The following is a 27,108-nucleotide window of genomic DNA, read 5'->3' as shown; positions in this document are numbered from 1 at the left end:
ATTGAGTTTATTGGTACATTTTAGGTATACAGTACAGTTAGATTCATTACTGGGATCTTGTACCTTCACATGACAGGTCTTGGTTCTCATTTTTTCCCCGTGTCCCTGCCCTCCCTTCATCCCCTCCTCTCATCCCCATTTACAAACACTTTATTTCCATTTTTTCATTTTCTCATATTTTTCCCTTATTACCTTTCCCCTACCCTTCCCACTTTCCCTACACCTTTAGCCCTTTTCTTCCCATTTCACAACGTCAGTTATCTCATTAGGATCTTATGTACTATTACAATTTATTCACACCAGAGAAACTATTCGGTAGGACATTTTAACTATATTGGTTCTGTCTATGCAGGGATAGGGGATATATTCCCATTTTCTGATGTCCTCTTTCTTTTACTTTTCCAGAGTGTTGTAGTTCTTGTTGTAGAATTCTTCTGCTACCTTTGTTAGGTTAATTTCTAAGCATTTAATTTTTCTTGAAGATATCTGAATGGTGTTATTTTTCTAATTTCTTTCTTAGTGAATCCCTAGTAACTGTCTAATTCTGATTTCTGCTGTGACCTTTTGATTAATCAAGAATATATTGTTTAAATTCCATGATTTTGCATAATTTCTGTGGTTTCTTTGGATATTGTGTTCTAGTTTGATTGCACTAGGATCTGTTAATGTACATGGTATAATTTTGATTCTTTTCATTTACTTAATCAGGCTTCATTGGCTAGTATATAGTACATTTTGCAGAAAATTCTATCTAGTGCTGAGAAGAATGTGTATTTTGTTGTTGGGTGGATCATTCTGTAGCTATCTAGTAAGCCCATTTGTTTGAAGTTTCAGTCAACTCTGATATTTCCTCATTGATTGTCTAGTTGATCTATTTTTGATAGTGGGCTGTTTAGGTCTCCCGCTATAATTGTGTTGATGTTTATCTGATCATTTATGTCCCATAGTGTTTGGTCTAGGAAGTTGAGCATGATGGTGTTTGGTGCATATATGTTTATAATTGTTATCTCTTCAGGTTGAACTGTTCCCTTAAGCAATATTTAGTGACTTTCTTTGCCTCTTCTGATGAGTTTTGGCTTAAAGTCCATTTTGTCTGAAAGTAGAATCACTACTCCTGCTGTTCTTCAGGCTGCTTTTGCATGGAACATTATTTTCCATCCTTTTCTTTTTAGTCTATGAATTTTGGGGTTGAATGTGTTTCTTGTGTACAATGTACTGTTAGATTTTATTTCTTCATCCTGTCACTCTGTATCTTTTGATTGGCAGGTTGAGATTATCTACATTGACAGTATTTCTGATAGGTATTAACTTGTTCCTGTCATTGCATTATTTTCCTATTGCTATTTCCTTTTCTTCCTCTTTGACTAAACTGCTCACCCTACCTGGTGCACTCATTCTGTTGGACCTTGTGGAACTTTTCACATCATTGTCTCTCTAGGATGTCCTTGTAAAATTTTTTGGATCCCTGGTTTTGTGGTGATGAATCTATGTATCTGTAAAGATTTGCCCAGTGTGGGTATTTTGTATGAGTAGAATCATATGACTAGTGACATTTTGTATCTGGTTAATTTTACTTTGAAACTATCCATTTTTAGCATGTACTAGTATTCCATTGCTTTTTAAGGCCAAATAATATTCATTTGTGTGGGTATATCCTGTTTTGTTTGAGCACTCATGAGATAGTGGATATTATAATTATTTTTGCTTCTTGGTTATTATGAATGATAGTGCTGTGGACATTTGTGTACAAGCTTTGGTGTGAACATTTGTCTTCAGTCCTTTTGGTGTATAATTGGGAGTGGAGCTATTGAATCACATTATAACTAATTTAATCTATTTGAGGAACTTGCAAACTTCTTTCCATAATTACTGTACAATATTAATATTCCTAGCAGCAACTTTTGAGGGAACTGTTTTTTCTATATCTTCAACAGTTATTACCTGACTTTTTTATTATAACAATTTTAGCAACTATAACCTGATATTCTATTACTGTTTTGATTTCTGTTTTCCTAATGACCATTAATGATTAGCATCATTATTGGCTTTTTGTGTTTCTTCTTTGGAAAAATGCCTAGTCACTTCTTTTTCTTTTCACATTTTTTAATGAATTATTTTCTTTTTCATACAGAATTTTAAGAGAGATATTGTACATTCTAGATACAGTTGCCTTACCAAATGTGTTGGTTAGCTTTCTCATTGCCAGAACCAAATACCCGAACCCCCAAATTTAAAGGAAGAAATGATTTATTTGGGTCATGGTTTCAGGGGATTCAGTCTATCGATCTAGTTTATGGTTTGAAGAGAGAACCATCAGGAGGAAGGTCATGGCTGGTCAAAATGGCTCAATTTGTAATAGCTGGGAAGCAGAAGAGGGGAACAGCCCCAGCAAGGAGAGGGCCAGCAAGCAGATAACAGGCCGCAAGATGACGCTTCTGTGACCCACCCCGATATACGCAGAAGGGTGCTTTCCTAATTTCCCAGGTGGCTCCAAAACCTTTTAAGATGACTACTAAACTGAACAATCACACCAGATAGATGATTTGCAAATATTCTGAATTGTTTTTTCACTATCTTGATGATGCTTTTGAAGAAAAAGTAATTTAAATTTGATGAAGTACATTTATTTGGTTTTTTATTCTTTTGATATCATATTAAAGAATCTATTTTCAAATCCAAAGTCAGTAAGAAATCTTATAGTTCCTTCAGAGATTTTCAATTCTAACTCTACATTTAGGTCTTTAATTCATTTTTGAGTTGTGATTTTTATATATGCTATTCAACGAGTAGAATTTCTTTTGCATGTAGACATCCAGTTGTCTCACAAGCTGTTTGTTGAAAATACTACTCTTTCTCTCACTGAATTATTGTGGCACCCAAATAAAAGAATCAGTTAATTCTTTTTTTTTCCTCATTGAGTTTATCAGTACATTTTAGGTGTACAGTACAGTTACATTCATTATTGAGATCTTGTACCTTTACATGACAGGTCTTGGTTCTCATTTTTTCCCCTTGTCCCTGCCCTCCCTTCACCCTTTCCTCCTCTCCGTGTTTACAAACACTTTATTTCCATTTTTCCTTTTCTCGTATTTTTTTCTTTTCCCTTATTACCTTTCCCCTTCCCACTTTCCTTACACCTTTAGCCCCTTTCTTCCTATTTCACATGCTGTGCCTTTGACCTGTGTGTCTCTTCATATGCCAGTACCTTGTTATCTTGATTACTATAACTTTGTTGTCAGTTTTGAGATAAGGAACTGTGTCTTCCACTTTTTCCTCTTCTTTGCAATTACTTACTTTTTATATCCATTCCATTTCTAAGTATTGGAACTCGATTTCTGGTTCTTCAAAAAATGTAGCTGGCATTTTAATAGGGGTTGCATTGGTTGATTCGGGTCGTATTCCAAAGCTGATGATGCAGCTCAGTGGTACAGCACTTGCCTATCATGAATGGCCCTGTATTTGATCTCCAGCACTGAAAAAAATTAATTTTCCAATTTATGAATATGGGGTTTCTTCAATTTATTCATTGCATATTGTCTGATTTTAGTTTATCCATAGCAATTTTCTTTTCTCTATCGGTTTAATGATACACGTTTTTATTTCTTTTGGCTTTCCACATATTTGAGTTTAAATCTGAACAACAAAATTGAGTCGTTTTTAAAAAATCATTCTTCTTGTGTCTTTTCAGTTTGACTATAGTCTGACTGAAGACTGAAATCAATAATTCATGTGTGATCAATTATTTAAAATAGATTATTACTACGAACACAGCCAAAATTTCTTTTAGCATTTTTGTAGTGGTGATATTATAACTTTGCAATTTATGTGGTGAATGTTTTCTAGATCCAGTCGAAGTACCCTGTACTTTTATGTTAAATTGTAGTTTGTTGTAACTGACTGATTGAAGTCCTTTCGGGTCCTGCTTTTATTATCTAATCTATTCATTATCACTCCGGTAATGATGATTGAGATCAGTGCTATTTAATCAGTATGCCCGGGCATTCTGTTTACCTAACTTAAATCGCACTTTGCTACTTGTTAGATATTTGGTTTGAGACAAGTTTTTAACTTTTTCATCCCCTTTCCTTCATTCGTCTGTAGAATGAGGATGAGTGTAATCTGTTACATCTACTTACTGGATTTTTTTTTGAGGGGGGTACCGGGGATTGAACTTGGGTCCTTGCGCTTGCAAGGCAGGCCACCAAACTGCTGAGCTAAATCTCCAGCCCTAACTTACTGGACTTCTATGAGGATTCCACGAATTAATATTTGTGAAGTGCTTAAAGTAATGTCTAGCATGTAATAAACACCCAGTATGTATTTGTAAAATTCAGTAATTTTTTATAACACAGGAAGTATTGTTATTCTCATATTATAGGTAAGGAAATAGGATTTTAAAAGATTAAATAATTTTCCCAGAGTTCCAAGGTTATTAAGTAGTAAATCTGGAATTTGAATTAAAGTTGTCTCTATTGTTCATGTTCAGTGCTTCATCCAAATCATTGTTAAACACATTGAAGAGAATAATGTCAAGACCAAAGACTTTGGAATGCATTTTCTAAATTTGTTTTCATTAGAACCATTTTCTTTGATTTTTTTTTTTGCAGGGGGTACCAGGGATTGAACTCAGGTCCTTGCGCTTGTGAGGCAGGCACCCGAACCACCTAGCTAAATCCCCGGCCCCAAGAATGATTTTCTAATGAACATTGAATAATATCCTCAAACCTGTTAGTTCTCATAAATTTAAAAATCTTAAACCACATGCAATATTAATTAGAATATATTGTATGTGATATATGTATATATCTTTTATATTAGGTTAATCTTTTGCCTTAATATACAAAAAATGTCAAGTAGTTATTTTTCACCAGTACCAGATATTATAGAAATACACATATTTGAAGACATTTGTCTTTTCATGCACGCTGTGTTCATTTGCACAAAATACTTAGAGAATGTGCTATGAATACAATAGGCTACAGGCACTCATTTCATGACTGAGTTTCATTCCTGAGGCTACATCATTAAAGGAATTGGTCATTAAAGGAGGCATTGTACATAGAATGTACATTATAATACTCAGGACAAAAAAATAGTCAAAGGAAACTTGATAACTTTGCTTTTATGTGCGTAACTCTTACATGCAACTCTGTAATGTACAACAGAACATACAGCTACAGTACTATACTGTACAGTACAATCATCAAAACTTACAGTACTTTATAAACAAGGTATACTGTTAAAAAATCAAGGCTCTATCAAAAGGGTGTACAGAACTGTACAAAAAAAAGACAGGTTATAAGTCCAAGTAGTGGGACATACGTCTGAACAGTACACCTTGATTGTAAATCCAAACAGTGGTTGAACAAATGGGTCATTAAGTGAGAAATATCTGTATACAGACACTTTTTTTAATAGCCAGGTTCCATTTCTGTGGTTAGGTTATTAAATGAATTGGCCACTACCTGGGGAATTGTTTATCGTATGTCCATTACAGTATTCAGAACAAAAATTAGTCAACAGAAACTCTGACTTGATAACTTAGCTTTTATTTGTATGACTCTTACATACTGTACTGTGATGTACAACAGAAAACAAAACTATGGTACTATATTGTATAGTACAATCAGCAAAAATTACAGTATCAGATGCATAAGGTGTACAGTACACAAATAAGATATTGAGGCTCTATCAACAAGATGTACAGAGCTGTACAAAGAAGAAAAGGCGGGTTGTATGTCCGAGCAGTGTGTCTCAGTTGTACGTCTGAGTGGTCATTCCGGAGGTATGTCATTAAGTGAGAAGGTTACTTTTTGGCCTCAGTACCCAAAATGTATATGGTCTGCCTGTTTTGATGCAGACGAGAGTGATTTGGAGCACGGTCTTGTGAGACCTGCTGATTGCATACGATACAGGCAGAACAGCTGTGGCAAAGGGCCAGGGATATATCAGCACTCTCTTTGTACTGGGCTCACTTCTAAGGACTGTTCAGTTCCTGCAGTTCTCAGGTGATGATAATGCTGACTGATGTGGAGGTCAGTACATTCTCAGATATAAACAAACTCTTTGAAGTGATGGTACCTTTGAAACTTTTTTATTTTTTAACTTTGTTTTTTATTTTTTAACTTTGTTTCTATTCTAGAGTCTCTAATCATGTCTTTCATTCTGTTCACCATCTCTGTAGTTATCTTGAAAATTATTTCTGTTTTGAATTTTTCTAGAGCCTCATTGATCTGTTTTGTCACTTCCTGTGCTGTCAGTTCAGGGTGTCCAGGTGGTCAATTGTCAGACTTTTCCACCTCGTTTTCCCCGGAATTTGCCTTTGGTGAACTGGAAGTCTGTTTGTGCCTTGCTTAAATGTCTAGTTTTGTCCTTGGTACTGCCCTTGGTTTAATTCCTAGGTTAGTAATTCAATCTTCCTGATATAGCTGGTCTTTAGGTTCTGAGTCTCTAATGACTCCATGACACTCTCATTTTCATAATACCAGGGAGGACAACTGATTAGATCAATCACAACACCTTAGCCCAAGTGATACAATCAGCAACACAGTAGCATCAAGGACAGCTGTTTAGAAAATGAAAATTTGTGGTAGTTATTAATTTATCACCCTTAACAGTGTGAATTAAGTCAAAATCAAGGACCAGCCTAAACTATATTTATAGTGAATAAACTCTTCAATGTAGCAACTTTACCCTTCAGGATGGGGATTTATAAGGAGTTGGGGAGAGAAGGATAGATAGGTAGAAGTGTAGGGAAGGGTTAAATGTGAGGCTAGAGGACACAGGAAGATCACAGAAACTCTAAGGAGCTGTTGAAGACAGGAGGAAAAGACAGAGTGCAAGAACAAAGACAAGAACAGAACACCCTTACAGCAACAGGGAAGCTACAAACTGTACTCTTTCCTTTGACACTAATGACCATCAAGTGAAGGAAAAAGGGAGAAGAAAAGAAAAAGAAAGAAGAAATCTGACCTCCCATGCAAGTACTAACCAGGCCCAACCCCGCACAGTTTGTAATAGGCTAAGGGTTAAATGTGAGGCTAGAGGACACAGGAAGATCACAGAAACTCTAAGGAGCTGTTGAAGACAGGAGGAAAAGACAGAGTGCAAGAACAAAGACAAGAACAGAACACCCTTACAGCAACAGGGAAGCTAGAAACTGTACTCTTTCCTTTGACACTAATGACCATCAAGTGAAGGAAAAAGGGAGAAGAAAAGAAAAAGAAAGAAGAAATCTGACCTCCCATGCAAGTACTAACCAGGCCCGACCCCGCACAGTTTGTAATAGGCAAAACATGGAAACAGCCCATTTGTCCATCAGTTGGAAACTGGATAAAGAAGATGTGGTTTTTCTATAAAATGGAATACTACTCAGCCATAAAGAATGAGAAATTAGAGTCATTCATAGGAAAATGGATACATATTGAGGATATACTCCTAAGTGAAATAAATAAGTCACACGTGTAGATAACGACTAGTTTCTCTGGTGTGAAAAACTATAATAGTACATAAGATCCTAATGGGGTAATTAACAATGTGAAATAGGAAGAAAAGGGCTAAAGTTGTAGGGAAAGAGGGGAGGGGCGGGGAAAGGGAATAAAGGAAAAGAAAAAAATATGAGAAAATTAAAAAATGGAAATAAAGTGTTTGTAAATGGGGAGGGAGGATGGGGTGTAGGGAGGGCAGGGACAAGGGGAAAAATGAGAACCAAGACCTGTCATATAAAGGTGCAAGATCCCAATGATGAATGTAACTGTACTGCATACCTAAAATGTACCAATAAACTCAATAAAAAGAAAAAAAAATCCGATTTAGGGCAGGAACAGGAATAAAAAGGGAGACAAAGAACAGTGTGGGAGAGCAAGAGAGTGAGTGAGAGAAAGAAAAGAGGAAAAAAAGAAAAAGAAGAATTTGAAAAGAGTAAAAAAAAAAAGTAAAAATTAAAAATAAGAGGAAAAGAAAAAATTTAAATAAAAAATAAAATGCAGGGCCTCCTTCAGGGTGTCTCTGCAGTCACAATGGACAACGTGGACAGCAGTGTGCAGATCTAAGTCAGTCAGTCTCAGCAAGCCAGCAGCAGACCCCTGAGAGTCAGGCTGATGTCTGGCTGCAAGGCCCAGGTTGAGCTCCTGACCTGCTGCAGGGTTGAACTCTGCAGGGTTTGCGGGTTGCAGCTGCAACTTCCCCGGAGGAAAGTCCAGGTTGAGATGCGAGGCGCTGGTCCCTCCGACTTACCAACCACCGAGGTGGTCAGGTGCCTTTGCTGCTGAGATTCCCTTCACTGTCCCAGTGGGCTTCAGTTTTCCTCAGGGAGCCTGAGAGAGTCCCTGTTTCTGTTGTCCACTTCTGTTCTATCTAGTGGAGCACAAGGCAATGGCTTGGGGGCGGGGGTGCGTTGCGGGCGCCAGCAGCTCCACTCCTCAGCGGTCAGCGGTCAGCGCTGCTCAGAGGCCGGGGCGGTGGGGGTGGGGTAGCTGGTCCTCATCGGTGGGCGTCACCTGTGAAACGTTTTGATACATGGAAATGTTATCTATACACCCCTGGGCCACAGGAGACGACCAATTATTAATGAATTATTAAACAATTGTGCCGTAGAGGCACACCAGGTTATTTTTGGCTCAGTGATTGTGTTATATGTTCAATGTTTGTCTTACTCCCTGGCTAATCAGCACCTTTACTTCATGCTTTCTATGTCTTTCTATCCTCCGACGTGTTTACTGCGGTGGTGGACAGAGCGGTGGCCCCATCGGTGCCAGGGTCACTGCCAAGGACACTTGTCACTTCCGGTGATGTTAAGGGCAGGCGGCTCATGGCTCTGTAATATGTCATCAGCACTATTTTAGTTTCTTTTTGGTCCCGTGCGGTGGCTTGCAGAAATTCCTTCACTAATGAGCCCAAATTGCAAACATTTAAAACACAGCTCCCAGCCATATCAACCGTGTGATCAGTGTAACCTTGAAGGCATGGACGCTGTTCAGATGTCAGCAAAGGGCATAAGGAAATATAGGAATAGACACTTTACTGGCTTTCTCAATATCATGTCTGTATTGCATCTGTTTTGCAATCATGATTTTTGATGAGAACTTCCTTTTGTTTGTTTTTTTTGAGACAGGGTCTCTCTATGTAGTTCAGTCTGACCTGGAACTCACTGTGTAGCCCAGGCTGGTGTCAAACTCACAGCAATCCTCCTGCCTCAGCCTCCTGAGTGCTGGGATTACAGGCGTGCACCACCATGCCTGGCCTGATGAGAATTTTCTATATCGTTCTATATCATAAGAGCTCCTGGATTTCCTGAATCCTTTTCATCTCTGCCTTTTCTGATATGTGAGGGATCAACACTGCCTGAACCCGGCCGCTGTGATGATTTGTTCGTGCCTGCTTTATTCTTTTATTTTAAAGGTTATTGGAGATCATGTGTTCTTCAAGAAAGCAAATCATTTCCCTTGAACTATTCTGATAATATGATGGCTAATTCACATATGCCTTCTGTGTGCATCCCGGCCTGGGCAGCAGACATCCTCAGAAAGCAAGTACAAGTACAGAAGCATTTTTAGACTCTTCAGGTTCATTTGCTGTGTTCCTTCCAAGAATATTTTCTCTGATCCTGTAGGCTTACATGTACTTTTGAGAGTGTGTCAACATTCCTGAATAACTTTTAAGAATTTTATGTGTAGTGATTGGGTAATATTTTCTCTTCTGCTATTAAAAATCTCTCTTCTTCGAATCTCTTCCCGTCAGTTATAGCTGACCCTCCCGTTCATGTCTAACAGGAATGCTGAGACGTGACGGTTCCCTCAGTTTTGTTTCCATTGGTTTTGTTTGGTCGGTCAGAGTTAGATGAGAGCTGCAGGTAAGGCAGAGTATGCTAAAGTTCTGTTATTCAAAGAGGGTATGTAAGACTGAACTAAAAAATATTTAAAAGAGTTCACTTTAATGATAAAGGTTTCTATCTGAGATTTCTTCAACTGTCTACTTAATTTATTTTTCCCTAAAGCAGTTGGAAACATTTTTGGATGTTAAACATTTAAATTTTTTTTCCCCATTAGAGGAACTTTTTTGTATTCTGGTAGTAAGTGAAGGATATTTATCCATCTTGTAATTTTTTCTAGAAAAACGAAATAAATTGTTTTTAAAAATATCCTGTATGTTTTCATTTCAGAATGATAGCAATTACACCAATTAAAATGTTTTTCTTTGAAAGTGAAAAATAATGTTTTACTTTCTCCCCATAATAAAATTAAAGCTCAGTGCCATTTGGGAATATAGCACTTAGTTTTGATTTCACATTTAATAGGAAGTGTAGTTCTTGCCTTTGGTTTAGCCCCGAGTCCTTTATTCTTCACTGATTGGTTAATTAGAATTGAAAAATCCTCTATGTACTTGAGAGACAGCCAAGTACTTGGTACATGCAGATGCATTCTGAGTGTTACATGACTTCCGTAGAACTACTTTTAACGTCCAGAGGATGTCTCCGTCAGCTGATATACATCCCATCTCTGTCACCAAAACTAAATGAAATATAAGTTCTGGTTTTTACTATTATAATTTATGTAAAAGAATCAATATTATAGATGAAATAAAAACACCAAAGAGTCTTTGGGGGGAGAATATTTCTTAACATCTTTATAGAAATGAAACATTACATAAAAATACCCAAACACATCTATAGAGCACAATGCATTGTTTCAAAGGAACACACTGATACAATGACCACTGAGCTCAAAGAAAGAACCCGTAGATCAACACAACATCACCAGAACTCCAGAAAGCCTGTGTCCTCTACCCATTTCAAATCACTACACTCTTAGTGTTTGCTCTTTGAGCAAATATCTTGATTTTTCTACCCTATATTTTCTTGTTTTAAAACGTTGTAGAAATAGAGTGCTGCAGCATTGCGTCTAATTTTGTTCAGCGTCATTAGAGTGATTGAGAGAAGCAACCCTATAGTTGCAGTCTGTTTTATTGTTGTCTAATCTATTAATATTATATTGTATTACTACTTTATATTTAATAAGTAGTAACTTATTTTTTCCATTCAAATTTAGGTGAACATTTGACTTTTTATAGTTTGGAACTTTTGAAAATACTGGAGTTATCTTTGTATTTCAGTTTAGTTTATACCTAGGTTTGAAAAGTTGGACAATGGGTTATGTTATTTTCATATTTAGTAGATATGCCAAATTAACCTACAGATTTTATCAGGTTGTGTGTCCATCAGTTTTACTGAAGGTTTGTATTGAGAATTTTTTTCCCATTAAAGTGCACAGTAGTGCACACTTACAATCCTGGCATTTTGGGAAGCTGAGACAGGAAGATCACTAGTTTGACCCCAGCCTGGGCAACTTTGTGATCTAAGGAGACCCTGTCAAAATAAATAAATAAATAAAACAATTTTTTTAAAAAAAGAAAAGGTTTGTAGGTATGTGTTTATTCTATATTCTTTGTTTGTTTGTTTGTTTGTTTTTTCAGACAGGGTCTCACTGTATAGTTGAGACTGACCTGGAACTCACTATGTAGCCCAGGCTGGTCTCGAACTCACAGTGATCCTCCTGCCTCAGCCTCCCAAGTGCTGGGATTAAAGGCATGCACCACCACACCCAGCTTGTTTATTCGATATTCTGACAATTCCATTTTGGTGTACAATTATTAGTGATTTTAGTTTCCTAATTTTAATCAAACATTTTTTATTTATTAAATGTTTCCATCATGATATTTTGGTATAGGTATACATCGTGGAACAACAAAATCACACTAATTACAATAACTCATCTGACATTTTTATTTTTGTGGCAAAACATCTGAAATCTACTTTCAGCAATTTTAAGTATACAGTACACTATTATTAACTATATGTGTTAACAGTGTTGTACTACAGATCTCTTGAATTTATTCCTCCTAAGTAAAATTTCGTCTTCTTTGACCATTTCCTCAGTTTCCCCCTCTCCTACCCCTAGGCCATGGCAGCTGCCACTCTGTTCTCTGACTCTATGAACCTGGCATTTTATTTTAAATTTGCTTTTCTCTGGTAACTAATGAGGTTGAAAAATGTGTATTAACCATCTATTTAAGACTTTTGCTCAGTTTTACATTGTAATGTCTATTTTTTATTCATGTGTAAGAATTTTTTATATTCTATATATGAACTATTATACATTTGTTGAGTAAGTTCTCCTACCCTGCGACTTGACTTTTTACTTTATAAGTTATTTCTATTCAGAAAGTGGTGTTTAATTTTAATGTGTTTCTTGATACATTAAATGTACTCTAGAAGCTTGATTGCTTTGTGTTCCATATTTTGTTCTGTAATCAATTCAGAATTTATTTTTCCGTGTGCTGGAATGAAAGGGAGTTTTTCTTATTTCTCTGTACGCCTGCCCAGGGGACTCAACTCTGGTCACTGTACAGACTGTTCTTTCCCCAGTGCTCTGCAGAGCTGTCCTTGCCGTAAGTCACACGCCTTTTCTTGTAGACTCTGTTCCCAGTTGTCCAATTTTCCTTTGTGCCAGTGTCACATTGTCATAATCCCCATTTTTATGCACCATCATTATACAAGCTGTGATTGAAAAGATGGTGTGTTTTTAAATAAAAACATTTATTACAGAAAAGCCGTACAGCCATTCATCACACTCAGATACTCCCTCCCTTCAGGTTCACCTGTCTCACTGTTCCCGCTGCTTTCTGACAGTTCTGGAAGCTCTTTTCGTGAGGTCCTTTAGTTGTGCGGTCACTGGTTGCTGGATGTCCTGATTCGATTCAAAATGTTTACCTTCCATGATCATTTTGATTTGGGGAGAGAGTCAGGAGTCCTGCAGTGCCAGATCTGATAAACACAGTGGCCGAGGCCCCACCGTGCTTTTACTAGTCTGTCTTTCCTTGGAGTAGTGCCCAGCAACAAAGCGCACCATCTTTTTAATCATGGCCCTGTAAAGCTACTCACAAAGGAGGACGTCCAGAAGTGCTTCAGAAAGTGGGGAGGACGAGGGGATAAGCATGTTTGAAGTGAGCGGGAGTATTTTGAAGAGGGGCTAATGGCAGTGTGTCTTTTACTGTAGTGAACTTTTCAATAGAAAACTAAGTGTATTTCTTAATTATCTCAGGTGTGTTGGCAGAGTGTATTCTTGGCGTGTGCGTCGGTGTTCCTTCTTTCGGTCAGGTTTTAGTATTGGTCATAGTGCACTGGCTAGATTTTCCGTGTCCTGCAGTTGCCTCTGTCGCCTGGACTTGGAACGTTCAAGTGTCAGAGGGTTAACGTCTGGGAATAGCCCGCAACTCTGAGGTCCTTGGTCTAGGACCACAGACTCTCCCAAAGGAATTAAGCTCCTCTTCCTAGAACAGCTGCTCTCCCTTACTTTCCTGAGGCCCTTGTGCCCCTCTCAGCTTTCATGGAATTGCCTTGTAGGTAAACTGCTGGTATTCAAGTCCTTACTTCAGGATCTGCTTCTGGTGGATCCCACGTAAGACAATATGTTTTCTACCCCTTACGTAGAATATTTTTGGGTCCTTCTGTTTAAAGTGTATCATACCTGCAGCCTTTTGAGTTTACTTCAATTCACGATGTCATTGTTTGTTTAAAATATTTTAAATATGTATATTTTGTAATTATTGTACCAGTCAGGATTTAGATCTACCATCTGCTTTACATTTAGTTTTTAATCACAGATATATCTTTGGGGTAAATCAAGTACTTTCAGTTTTTTGTTCTAGTTATGAATTTCTTCTGAGTACATAGTTAGCTGAACCCAACAGATTTAATTTGTCACATTTACATTATCATTCGGTTTAAAATGTATCCTAATTTCCACTTTGATTTTGATTTTTTTTACCAAAGGGTAATATACAAGTAAATATATTACTCAGTTTCCAAGAATGTTGAGATTTTTTTAGTTATATTTTTGTAACTTGTATCTGTATTAATTCTAATGTGGCTAGAGAACATACTGGCTGTCATTTCAACACTACTTTAAAATTTGTAGAGAATTCGAATTAAATTTATACTTGAGCATTTCATTTTCTTTTGGAATAATTTTACATGTTACTATGCTTTAAATTTCAGTTTCCATGTTTGTTGTTAGTATCTATAGATAAAATTGATTTTCATGGGTTTCCTGTGTATCTTTTTTCAAGCTTTAAATGTATCTATTCCCTTTATTTTAGGAACATTTACTTTTCATGGCATATACCTTTTTAAAACTTTACTGAATTATTTTACACTATTTTATTTTGTTTGCTATAAATGATTTCTATTTGTCTTTCTTCATCTGTCCTTTCTTGTTGCCGTTTTCTAATGTGGCTAGAGAACATACTGGCTGTCATTTCAACACTACTTTAAAATTTGTAGAGAATTTGAATTAAATTTATACTTGAGCATTTCATTTTCTTTTGGAGTAATTTTACATGTTACTATGCTTTAAATTTCAGTTTCCATGTTTGTTGTTAGTATCTATAGATAAAATTGATTTTCATGGGTTTCCTGTGTATCTTTTTTCAAGCTTTAAATGTATCTATTCCCTTTATTTTAGGAACATTTACTTTTCATGGCATATACCTTTTTAAAACTTTACTGAATTATTTTACACTATTTTATTTTGTTTGCTATAAATGATTTCTATTTGTCTTTCTTCATCTGTCCTTTCTTGTTGCCGTTATTTTTATTCTTAACACTCTTCTAATCTTCTCTTAGGGGTGTTCTTATTAATACACACTCAGCAATCTCAGTCAAACATATTACTTTAAACTAACACATGTATTTTCTCTTCCTATTGTTCTTAATTTCTTTCTGCACTTTTTTTTTTTTTGGTACCGGGAATTGAACTTGGGTCCTTGTGCTCACGAGGCAGGCGACAGAACCACTGAGCTGAATCCCTGGCCTCTTTCTGCACTTTTAAACTTTTAACTGGGATTGTCTTCTTCCTGCCTACTGTGTGGTCCTTAGTATCTCTGATAGTGTGATTGTGCTGCTCAAAGATTATTTTAGATTCTGATTGTTGGAAAGTATCCATATTTCACCATTACTTTTGAAAGTATTTTCACTCTATGTGAATTTCATATTAACAATATTTTCAAACATTTTCAGTACCAACCCATTGTTATCTTCTTTACATTTATGTATGTTATGTGAATTTTATGCATATATTATATATATATATATATACACACACAAGTAATATATAATTATATATTGTATCAGCTTCAAAGATGTCCTCTGATTTTCAGCAGTTTGATTTAAGATGTGTGTAGGGTTTTTTTATTGCTCTCATTTAGGGCTTGCCTCTTGAAGGCGAGCTTAGTATATTTTGAAAAGTTTTCATCCATTATCTTGTAAAGTGATGCCATCTCTCATTCTCTCACATCTCCTCTAGTTCTCCAATTATAGGTGTGCTAGATGCTTTTACTGTTTTCTTTTTTCCCCCAGAAAGTCCTAAACTCTAATTTAGTTTTCTTAGCATTATAGTACTGCAAGAAATTCAACTCTTTAATTTCTGCTGAGATTCTTAAAATTTTACCAAAGACATATTAAGAATTCAACAACAAATTTCAATATTACTCTCATTTTTCTCTCTGGGATTTTGTCTCCTTCAGAGCTGAGTGTTTGTAGAGCTCTAAACTTGATGTTTCTGTCCCCAGGCCTGCGAAAGTGCCAGGACTTTGCTGGCTTTCTACTTCTTACTAGCTTATGTCTGTCCAGATTCTTAGTCTTTCCTTAGTGCCTCATTTGATGAATGACTCTGGTCCAGAAAAGTTGAATGCAGTTTTTCTGTGTACTTGCTTTATTTTGCGGATCTTGGTTTCTCAATTTTATCTTCATTGGCAGTTTTCTGGTCCCTCCATGAAAGTTTTGTTTCTTTTCTTTCCTTCCTTCTTCTATCCCTCCTCTTCTTTCTTCTTTTACTTATTCTTCCTTACTTTTTTCTTCAGCTTGCTAAGAACTAGTTGTTCACAGCCAGAAATTAAAGTCAGTTTCCTTCCTTCCTTCCCTCTTTTTAGTAATATTTATTGAGTGGCTACTAAGTGCTTCTCTGTGCTAGGACTGGGGACATTGCAAGTGAAGATTATTCCTACTGTCCAGCTCAGAAATAGATTTTTCCATGTACCTCAGAACTCACGGTGTGTTTCTCCTCCTGCTGCACCTCTCTCTCCTAATAAAAGGTGACCATTACTCTGAATTTTATGTTATTCCTGTTCTCTAGAGCTTATGATATGCATATATCCTTAACTGTTCTTTATACAGGTTTACATGACAGGTTTTATATAACTGAAATTATAGGTGTCCTTCTACACCTTATGTTTTTATATTTTCATTGGATTTCTCTCTCTCTCTCTCTCTCTATATATATATATATATATATACATATATATATAGTTTATTCCTTTCCCTGCTTTTTAGTGTTATATTTATTATAATATTACAGTTTATGTTGTGTTTCAATCAACAGACATTTTGAATGTTTCAGAGTGCAGTTACTTTATTGTAAGCTGTACTCATCTTCAACTGTCTAAATGCTACCAAATTATTTTCCAATGTGTGTGTATGAGAAACTTTAATTTTCTGTTATTTTAATTTTTATAGATAAGAAATTTTCCATACACTCTACATAAAATTAACAGTAATTAAGAAAAAACTAAGGTGACTCTGAATATTGAATAGGAAATGATTACAAGCATGCAAACTCAAGGACTGTGTAGGAAACGGTTGTATGAATACTACTGGGAGAGATTATAGAGGCTTTTGTCAGGATCCCAACAAACCGTGAGTCTACCACAACTAGGGATGGTAAAGGAAGGTCCTGGTTTCCCATGTATCTGGGAGGAGGAAGGGATGGAAGTGAGATGGTAAAATGAAAAGCCAGGGTTCCTAATTCAGACACCTGCAGCTAGCAACTGCTGCACAGGTAATCCTGACATTACCGGAAAGTTCTAAGATGACATAGAGAGGAAATGTAGAGTAGAAAGCAGGGCCTTGGGAACCCTGTTGGTGAATCCAGGAAGAGGAGTGCCAGCTCAGTATTACAAAGAATAACAAAGGAATTAGGAGGAAAGCTGAAAAACGGAGACTGGACAGGCAAGAAAAGAAAGTGTTTGATGAAAGAGACACTCATTAGCAGCGTTGAATTCTGCAGAAAGCTTAAAAACACATGACCTAAAAATGGATGCTGGATTTTATGCCACAAGCACCCCTTGTGATTTTGTAATAGCTCACTGGGGCAAGAGTCATGAGAACCATTTTGCTGCAGCGTGGTGAGTAACTGCAAGGTAGGTAGGTGGGGTATCATAAGTACAGGGGAAACTGTGAAAAACCTTGGGTAGTAGCCAGAGATGAATTTAGGATTAAGGGAAGTTTTGTGTTACTAGTTTTTATAGTTGAGATTTTTACCTAAGGAAGAATGTTGCTAGAAAAAAAGGTGAATAAGAAACGGCATTATTACTACAGAACGTCATTGGGAATGTTAGGGTGAGGGTTAGAATCTAAAGTGAGAAATGAGAGGAAGGACATGTTTTCCATTGTACCAGGAGACCGTGGATATAGATTTTGGGAGATTTGATGGTTTGCTCAGAGGAAGTTGAGGGAGTTTTTGTGTCACAGCTTTTACTCGCATTAAAATATTTAAGTTTATCTGAAGTCATCTTTGTTAGTCACATTAATTTCTGTTCTGTTTGCGACATTCGATATTTTTAAGACAACTGATTTTAGAAAGGAGGCCTAAAGTTGAAGTGCTCCAAAAGCAAAACTCACGTGAAGTTTCAGTTGTGAACAGGGCAGAGCACAGCCCTGGCAAGTTTGAGATTGCTTTCTGTTCGTGGGTTGTGCACTCGCTGAGGTGAGACCATGACTCTGTTCTGTGCTGCTGCCGTGAATAGGGCCCACAGCAGGGTTCAGGAGGAGAATGAAAAGATATTCCCGGTGCCTATGAAGTGTGTCTGAGGGGAAGAGCAGTCTCCAAGGCAGCGCATAGACGGGTCATAGTGAGTTTGTAGGGCACAAAGGGATGGGTTTCATTTTTAAAAAGTACTGAACACATTGAGAATTTCCATCTATCGAGCCCCTGGGGCTGTTTCTGTAGGAGGATCTAGAAAACTGGGCTTGCTCACTGTGCGATGCAATTCTGACATTTCCCTGAGTCAGTTTCAGCCCCCACAAAGCATCTTGCCGGCACATCAGGGTGAAATCTGCAGACTGGGCCTGTGTCTGTGCCAGATGCCGCCTTGCTGTCCTCAAGCCCTGTTTGGTGAGAGCTGACACCACTGCCTGTGACATTTCAAAACCAAATAACAGAAAACAGGATCTGCTTACAGTTGAACCACATCATAAAAGACGACACTTTCTTTCCTGGCCCCCATCTCTCCCCCAGTTGATTATGCTTTTTAGAGTGGGTTTTGCCAGCTACTGAATAATAGAGATCAGATGCAGCTCTTTTTCTCCCTGGTGAAATACTGCAGTAGTTGTTATTCATGAGTTCTTGTTTTCCTGGAAGATAGGTTGATGAAATATGTGGGTGATGTGTACCCCATCATTGCCTGGAGGCCTTCTAGATTTTCTGTTTGAATATTTCCCTTTTGTTTTAAGAAACTTGTCAATAGCTGTAGGGAGGAAGACACTGGATATTAATAATAACTCATCTGTTTTAGAAAATCGGGCTTCCCCTCCTTACCCCCGACTTGGCAGGTTTTATATTTTACAGTATTTCTTTCCCAGTTACAAAGGAATCAAAATAAATAAATACAAGTTGTCTTTTTGAAATCCAGAAGACTGGGTTACTACTTCACCTGGCGAGTGTCAAGCTTTTCATTCCTCTTTGTGCTTCTATGCTGTTGCCGTGGCTTTTTGAATGAGGCGGAGTAAAGTCAGTGCAGTGGTGCAGTTTCAGGAGTCAGACAGGTCTTCTGCTGAGGCGAAAGACAGCCATTATTTGCCACCCAGGGTAAAGAGACGTGACAAACTGGACTGGCATAAAAGCCGTTACTTTCCACTACTGGGCTTGCTGGATTTGTTTTGGGACTGAGCATCTAAACACAGGCAGAGTGACTCACTTGTGACACAGAGAGGCTTCTGGTTTCAGAAGATTAATGGGAAAAAGAAACATCTGACTTGTGTGCCCTAAAGTGGAGACTTGTTTTACCAAGACTTGAGTTGGTGAATTCTGCACGGAAAAGGGAGAAGTTTATTTTTAAAATTTGCTATAGGTAAAAGATTTAATAGCATTTCTTAAAATATGTTTCATGTATACACTTTAAAATTAATAGCCTTCACTCATCTGGAACTTAATGACCCATCTGGAATAGAGTGCTACTTGAAACAAAAGGGAGCGATCAGAACAGACTTTACAAGGACCACTTTATAAGGAGTCAGGTCTGATTTATGGAATGCAGTACTAGGTGCCCTTACTTCCTTGACCCCTCCACGTAGTCATTATTGACTTCGGAGTGGGCCCTTGTGGGTGAAATCCTGGCTCTTTTGGTTTGGGCAAGTAACTTTAGCAGTCTGCACCTCAGCCTTCTCATCTTTAAAACAGAAATAGTAACAAAGTAGACATAGGATAAGGTTAATACTTATGTACACTTAGAACACTGTCTGCCACAAGTAATCACTCTGTAAGTCCAGCTCTGCTGTTTTGTTTGACTTAATATTTATTATTGGGAACACTTTTGCTTGGAATTTGCCTGGTGATTTAGTTTCCAGGTACATAAGTAATTATGATCATAATTTGGAAAAGGCACATGTAAAGTCCATATTTTAGGATTAAAATATGATAGTAGTTAGCTCAAACTAAATAAATAAAAAGCATAATTTAAGAACTAAAAAAAAAAAAAAGAATAGAACAGTCTGGGCTACTTCACGTACGAGAAAACAGTCATAAACCTCCAGGAGCTCCGGAGGGCATTACTGTATTTCAGTACAGTTCACTCCGTACTGTTCAAAGCAATTATCCTGACTCGTGAACAGCACTGAATTCTGTGCATAATGTTCAGTTCAGAGAAGCCAGAAGTTGTGTGACATTTCAGGAAGAGTCCAAAACAAAACAAAAAAAAAAGAAAGAAAGAAAGGTCTTTAAGGTCCATTTCTGGATGATTTTAAATTATAGAAACGATTGTATTTACATTTTTCCCTTTCTTTTAATCTAAATTAATTTTTCTTCAGAATTGTATGTAAATGTCATTCTTGGGCACAGATTTTTTTTTCTGGAACTAGGGATTGAACTCAGGACCTGACTCTTGTGAAACAGCTGCAGACAGCCCAGGGCTACATCCCCAGCCATGGCGCAGATATTTCTGTTAAATGCTAATATGACTTCCTCTGTGCATATCTCATTTTGGTTTTTATTTTTACCATTCCATTGCTCAGTAATAATTCCATGCAAAGTCTTGACTACTGTGAAGCTGGCCTGGTTTTGCTGTGAACCATGTTGACCAGTTCAGTATGACAATGTGAATGGCATGTGAGGTGAATTGTACATCAGCTGATTTCAGGATGACCCATAATGCCTGCACACACATTTTTGTGGAAGAAATATCATTGTATTCTAAACTCTTTTTTAAGGCTGCTTAATTGGGGGACATAAAATGTACTAGCCTAGCTATTTGAGCTCAGTGCCTTATCCATATTCCTTGTCGGAGTCTGGTGTGCTCCAAAGGCCCACGTGGCAAAGGCGTGGCTCCCAGCCTGTGGGGCTAGCGGGAGGTGGTGAAACCTTGAAGAAGTGGGGGCTGTGAGAGAATGTGGGGTCAGTGAGGTGTGTGCTCGAAGGGGACATGGGGCCCCAGTTCCTTCATCTTTCTTTGCTTCCTGGCCTCTTTGGGGTGTACGGCCTCCTTGGCCACGAGCTCCTGATGTGACGTACTGTGCTGTCACAGCTCCAAAGCGGCCAGTGACCATGGTCTGAGACCTCTGAAACCACGAGCCAGAATAAGCCTTTTCTACTCTAAGTTCTCTAGTACAGGTGTTTTGTCATAGTAGCAGACATATCATTGTATAAAAGTCCCTAGAAATTCTTTTTTGTCTCATATAATTGAAACTCTAACCGTTGAACAACTTCTCACTTCCCTTCACCCCAGCCCCTGGCAACCACTGATCTACTTAGGCATTTCTACGAGTTTACTTTAGAAACCACATAGAAGTGGAATCTTATGGTATTTGTCCTTTTGTGGCTGACTTGTTTCACTTAGCACAATGCCCCCAATATTTAACCGTGTTGAAGCAGATCACAAGATTCGTCCCTTTATTTTTTATCTATCATCTATCATCTGTCTATTTATATCCTTATCTATCTATCTGTCATCTGACTATCATCAACCTGTCTTTGAGTTTTAACGACAAGCTCTTGCTATGTTGTTCATATTGGCCTTCAGCTCACTCTGTACCCCAGACTGGCTTCAATATCCCTCGAACTCCTCCTGTCTCAGCCTCCCGAGTGCTCGGATTACAGTGTGCACCACCACACCCAGCTGATTTCTCCCTTTAAGTCTTAACAATACCCCTTTGTCTCTACATACCATATTTTGTTTATTCATTTATCTATGATGGGTGTTTGTGTTATACTTCTTGGCTAATGCAAATGTTCCTGCTCTGAGCATGGATTTGCAAATATCTCTTTAAGATCCTACTTTCAGATCTTTTGTACATAAACCTAGATGTAGGATTGAAGTATAATGTAATAATTACATTTTTAATATTTAAATGAACTTTTGTGCTGCTTTCCATTGTAGCTGCACTGTTTTGTATTTCCAAGAACAGTGCAGAAGGGTTCACTTTCTCCACCTCCCCATAAACATTTCTGTTTTGTACAGTGATGCTTCTGAAGGGTGTGGGGTCGTGCTTAGTTTTAATGTTGATCTGCATTTCTTGTATGTTTGCATCTGTTTGTTGACCATTTGTACACCTTCTTGGTGAAATGTATAAATATTTTTCGTATTCTTTAATTGGGCTGTTTGTGAAGAGGTTTGTTGTCATTAAGTTGTAGGAACTTTTTATGTATTTTTATACAAATATATGATTTGAAAACATTTTCTCATTTCATTCTGTTGATTGTTCTCTTTAATGTAAAGAAGTTTTTGAGTTTGATAAAGTGATTTTGGTTTTGTTGATGATAGTTTTGTTTTCATATCTAAAGGATTATTCCAAAATCAGATATCGTGAAATTTTTCTATGTTCTAGAAGTTTTGTGTTTTTGTGGTTTTTGTGGTCTTATGTTTAGGTCTTAGTCATTTTAAATCAGTTATTTTTTAATATGGTGTCAGGCACAGGTTGAACTTCATTCTTTTATATATAGAAAACTGAAAACTGGACGCAGTATTCCCAGCATCAGTTGTTACAAGGTGGGCCTGTCGTCGGCGCCTGGCCCTGAGGTTCCTATAAAAGCTCCATTACATGGCAGCATTAATTTCGGGCTTCCATTCTATTCCACCGGACTGTGTGTCTGTCTTTTTGCCAGTATTGTGTTCTTTTGATTATCAAAGCCTGGTAATATGTTTGGAAATAAAGAAGTATGTTACCTCCAACTTCATTCTTATTTTTCAAAATTATTTTGGCTCTTTGGAGTAATTGAGATGCCATATAATTGTGGGGGGCAGTAAAAAAATACCTGCCTAAAATGCTGCTGAAATTTTGATTGGGCTTGCATTGAATCCTTAGACAATTTTAGATATTCTAGATATTTGAGTATAGTAAGCCTGTCAATCTACTGTTTTGGTGAACACCAGCTGTCATTCCTTTTATTTTGCTTTATTTTATTTTATGTCTTTCGTAATGTTTTATAGATTTCAGTGTGTAATTCTTTCACTCTCATCATTAGTTTTATTCCTACTTATTTTTTTCTTGTCAATATCATTGTATATGGGAATGTTTTAAAGTTTTTCTTTTAGATTGTTCATTGGTAATGCATAAAACAACCAATTTTTATTAATTCTTTAAATGCTTAATAGAGTTCTCCATGAGGCCATCAAATTCTAGGTGAATGTTGTTGTCAGGAGGTTTTGGATTACTGATTCAATTTTCTTACTTGTTATAGATCTCTTCAAGTTTTAAAAGAATGTCTTCATAGCTCAGTCTTGGAGGTTGGATGTTTCTCGGAGCTTGCTCATTTTACTCTGAACTCTTGATTGCCTTTCTAGATCCAGCCTACTCTCAGGAACCTAGATTTGATTATAGGTTTTCAACAGTTCTTTTTAGAACCTTTTTGCTGAAGACTGGATAAGGTTCATCAGAAAGGCACACGGTGTGATAAGCAGCTTCCTGGCTCTCAGAGGTGCTGGAGAGCTCAGTGCTTCTCCAGGTGACTCATGGAGACCTGATTTTTCCATCTCCACCTGCTTCGACTTCCCTGAAAATATAGCAGCAAGGTTCAGACTTAAGTATCTAAAATGAAGAGCTTATATGAATGTTAGCATAAAATTGTAAGAGATTTTTCTCCTGTATGAAGGGCCTATATGTATATTCTAAATTCCTACAGAGAAAAATGAAGAAAAGTAGCTCTTCGGGCCCCAAAGTGAAATATTAGTTAACTATTCACCATACTTCTAGGAGCTTTTAAAAGCTATCCCAACTGTACTGATTTCCCAGTCTTGAAAATGTATAATTTTGGTCGGGAAGTAACAGAGATCATGTAACTGGTGAGTGGTGGTGCAAAAAATATGGCATGTTGGGTACAGTTTTACAGTTATTAATAGAAAAAACAAGCTGATGTACACTTTATATTCCCCGGCAAACATGATCGCGTTGGGTTTCAGGTGGACCGGGCCACCTTGGAGTTGGAATTTGCACAGTAGGATGAAACACTTCTATTTACTTGAACTGACGAAGCGTTTTCATTTCTTTGAGATTGAGATAATTTAAGAAAAGAGCAAAAATTTTGAGGCAACTAATAATTCATGTTGGTGTGTTTTTTTGTAATAAAATTAGGAATGATTTCCCTTTACTTTTTATTTGGCAATATTTATAGAATCGACTTGAATTTTTAACCCCCAGTTTTATGTAAGCTCTAAAGTGAGCTTAATAGCAGAGAGACACTTTTATTTTCAGCTTTGCCCTAAGCATTTAAAATTCTCAACTGAGTCACTGTTGCAGTGTTGAGTCATATCATCGGGAAATTAGTGCTATTTTAATGAACAGCGTTAACCTTCAAATTCTAGCGAGGCAAAACATTTAAAGTACTCTCATGTAGCCTTGGTTTCTAAGGCCGAGTTTACTTGGATACATCCTTGTTGGGTGAGTGTTTGATAAACTCTGTTATGTTCAGAGTGTCAGGAGGTAGTCGGTGAAGCAAGGTTACCCACTAATTTGCTCTTCTTGCTGCCTTTCCTTTTCCCTCTTCACATAACATTTTAGCACCAGAATGCCCTGAGTTTCTCACATTGCACCTGTTTCCTTGAGAGCATGTGTGGAGGTCCTAGCAGGGGCCCAGAGGTCTCCTTCTTGGAAGAATGGGCCTTCTCTTCTGGGGAAGGTCACCCTCTTTGACCTAGCACGATTCAGGGCAGCAGGGACCCACATGGAGTGATGCCAGCCGAAGGGACACTGCTAAGCCATCCCGTGGTCCCTGGGTGACAGGTGTTGCAGCCAGACTACCCTCGTGTCATCAGTCTTACTTTCGTCGGTTCCTGCAGGCATCCCTTTCGTGGCTCAGGCTTCTCAGATCTAGGCTTTATCAGTCATCTTTGTGCAGTCAATTTTAAAGTTATACAGCTTAGATACCTCTCCGGAATGACATACTAGTTCATCCAGCTTCTTACTTGATACCTAGAACTAAGTTTCAAATAGATATTTCCACAGTTAACATTTGCAAAACTAAACTTCTGGTCATTCACCTCAAGCCGCTCTGCCTGTCTTTCCTATCTCAGTCCATGGCGACTGCAATACATTCCTAGGGATTTAGAGGTCAGAAACTCAGGTCAGAAGCTCAGCTTTTGCTTTGCTTTTCCTTTTATACCATGTATTCAACCATTTAGGATATCTTGGCGCCTCTGTCTTCTTAAGACAAGGTCTGAGTCTCTGTGGGTGGATATTCTTAGACAGTAAGAAGAGGAGAGGGGAGTTAGAGTGATTAAGCAAGTAAACCCAAACTTACATGTTAGGAAATGCTGAAGTCAGAATTCCAATCTACGTTTTCTAACAGACCACAAATAATATACAGTATTCTTTTTGTGATACTAGTATTGTTTCAAAGTGAATGTTGTAATTGCTCTTTTATTAGTAATAGTTCAGTAGTATAGTTTGACCTGTTTTATAGCTGACGTGTTATTTCAGTTAGATACAGTAGTATATCTCCAGACACCTGGCAGTTATTTGTAAATACTTGCTAACTCTGCTGAATTGAATAGTACTTGTCTGCCATTTTCATTTTGCTAAGGCTTAAGAACTGTGTTTTTATTTGCAAAGTGTAATTGCCTATAAGTGTGTGTTTAGTGAAAAGAGGGACTATTCGTGAAATAAAATACTAAAAAAGGTCATTTAAGATTCTTTTTTTCAAGGATTTTTTTATTATACATCCAACTTTAGAATATATATTAGCTCACATTACCTTATCTTTCTATTTATTGGATTTTCATTATTGATCTTGATGCTTATCATTTATGTTTAGATTATGAAATTATTCAAGTTACTTAAGTTTTTGTCTTGACTTTTGGAGGACCATCTTAAACTCAAATCTACTAAATTTTAAGTTTCTACAATAGACTATAGTAGCTAAAATACAGAAGGTTAGATATAGATATCAGAAAAGAAATTTCAGAGCTTATTAGATTGTGAAAATACTCATTTTACCAAAGTAGTGCTCATATTTTAATAGAAGTTATTCCTTACTCCTGTAATTGAATGTAACAAAAATAAAGTATACTAAGCTCAATTTTATTTTGGTTCGGTGATATAGATGAAAAAAGAAAAGATTATACTTTGGGCAGAGCTTTATTGTTCACTGGAATGCTGTATTTAGAAAGCCAAACATTGGTTTTCTTCTTTTTATGTATATGTAGAACATTTGTTTTTGAGACAATTTTTAAATACAAAGCCCTCGAGATCATTAATTCATCTGTGTTTTTCTTCTATAATTGCATTTTCAATTTACTGTTTCATTCCAATAACTTGTTTTATTTAGATCCAAGGATGAACTCTGATGAATATTTAACTCCCATATCCCAACTTCTGTGTACCTACCCACCTACCTTTGCTTCGACAGAAATATTTAGTGGAATGACTTTTAAGATATTCTTAGGAGTTTTGAAAGTATTTCTTAAAGAAACAAGATGATATGTGTGGCATTAAGAACACAAAACCATCCCCAGCGATTGTTTTGTGTGGCATCTGAATGAGTTAAAGATGTATGACAACTGCAGCTGTAATCTCATACATTTAGAAAGAAAACTAAGTTTGCTACATCTAAAAAAAAATGTCTGTTGGCAAACAAACCCCAAATAAAAGCTCAAAAAAGAGAGATTTTATTTCTGTGTTGGTTGTGTGAGCATTTGCAGGGAGGGGTAACTGTGAGTCTTCTTACTGTGAAGTGAACCCGGATCGACTACAGCGCTGCCTTTTCTTTTTTCCAGTGCATGCCGATTAAAGGCCTGGGGTTTGTCCTGGGAGCCTACGAGTGCATCTGCAAGGCGGGCTTCTATCACCCTCGGGTCTTGGTGAACAACTTTCACAGTAAGTGTGCTTCGTTTCTGTGCATGTGAGCGTACACACCTAACACATACCACCGACCACCGTCTAGATTTTCTTTTAACGTTGTTAGCATTTCCTGGTTAAATCTCCACTGCTTTGACGTTCTCTCAGCAGCCAGGGAGCTTTAGTTTCGATTTGTCAGTTACAGTGCTCTGGGGTACCACAAAAAATATTTGCTTGTTTTCCGGTATATGTTAGTTTTCTAAACATTATGAAGTCTGATATAGTTCCTACTAGATAAGACCAATTGGGATTTAGTTATTGAGAGATATTTGTGCAGAAAGTTCCTAAAACTAATTTTGCCAGTTAGTTTATCAAATTATCTACATGTTAGTTTTCTATGTGTTGTGAGCACCTTGAAACAGTAAGGGACTTGAGCATTTGGCACACACACTGTGGTTATTTTTTTTTTTTATTGAGTTTATTGGTACATTTAGGGATACAGTACAGTTACATTCATT

At 37.2% G+C, this 27,108-nt stretch overlaps 1 protein-coding gene across 1 annotated transcript in view; it reads left to right on the top strand.

The window, feature by feature from the left end:
- Positions 1-27,108, top strand: part of Gpr158 (G protein-coupled receptor 158) — a gene marked incomplete at its 5' end in the record, with an annotated part of 394,159 nt that overhangs the window by 170,804 nt on the left and 196,247 nt on the right. The window contains one exon of the mRNA XM_033759660.1: positions 26,530-26,629. Coding sequence (XP_033615551.1) covers positions 26,530-26,629 — 100 coding nt within the window. The remainder of the gene's footprint in view (positions 1-26,529; positions 26,630-27,108) is intronic.

This window comes from Fukomys damarensis, unplaced genomic scaffold (assembly GCF_012274545.1).
Source record: "Fukomys damarensis isolate Sample0158 unplaced genomic scaffold, DMR_v1.0_HiC HiC_scaffold_37, whole genome shotgun sequence".
Lineage (NCBI taxonomy): Eukaryota > Metazoa > Chordata > Mammalia > Rodentia > Bathyergidae > Fukomys > Fukomys damarensis.
The sequence above is the reverse complement of the archived record's forward strand: the minus strand, read 5'-3'. Positions and strand labels throughout refer to the sequence as shown.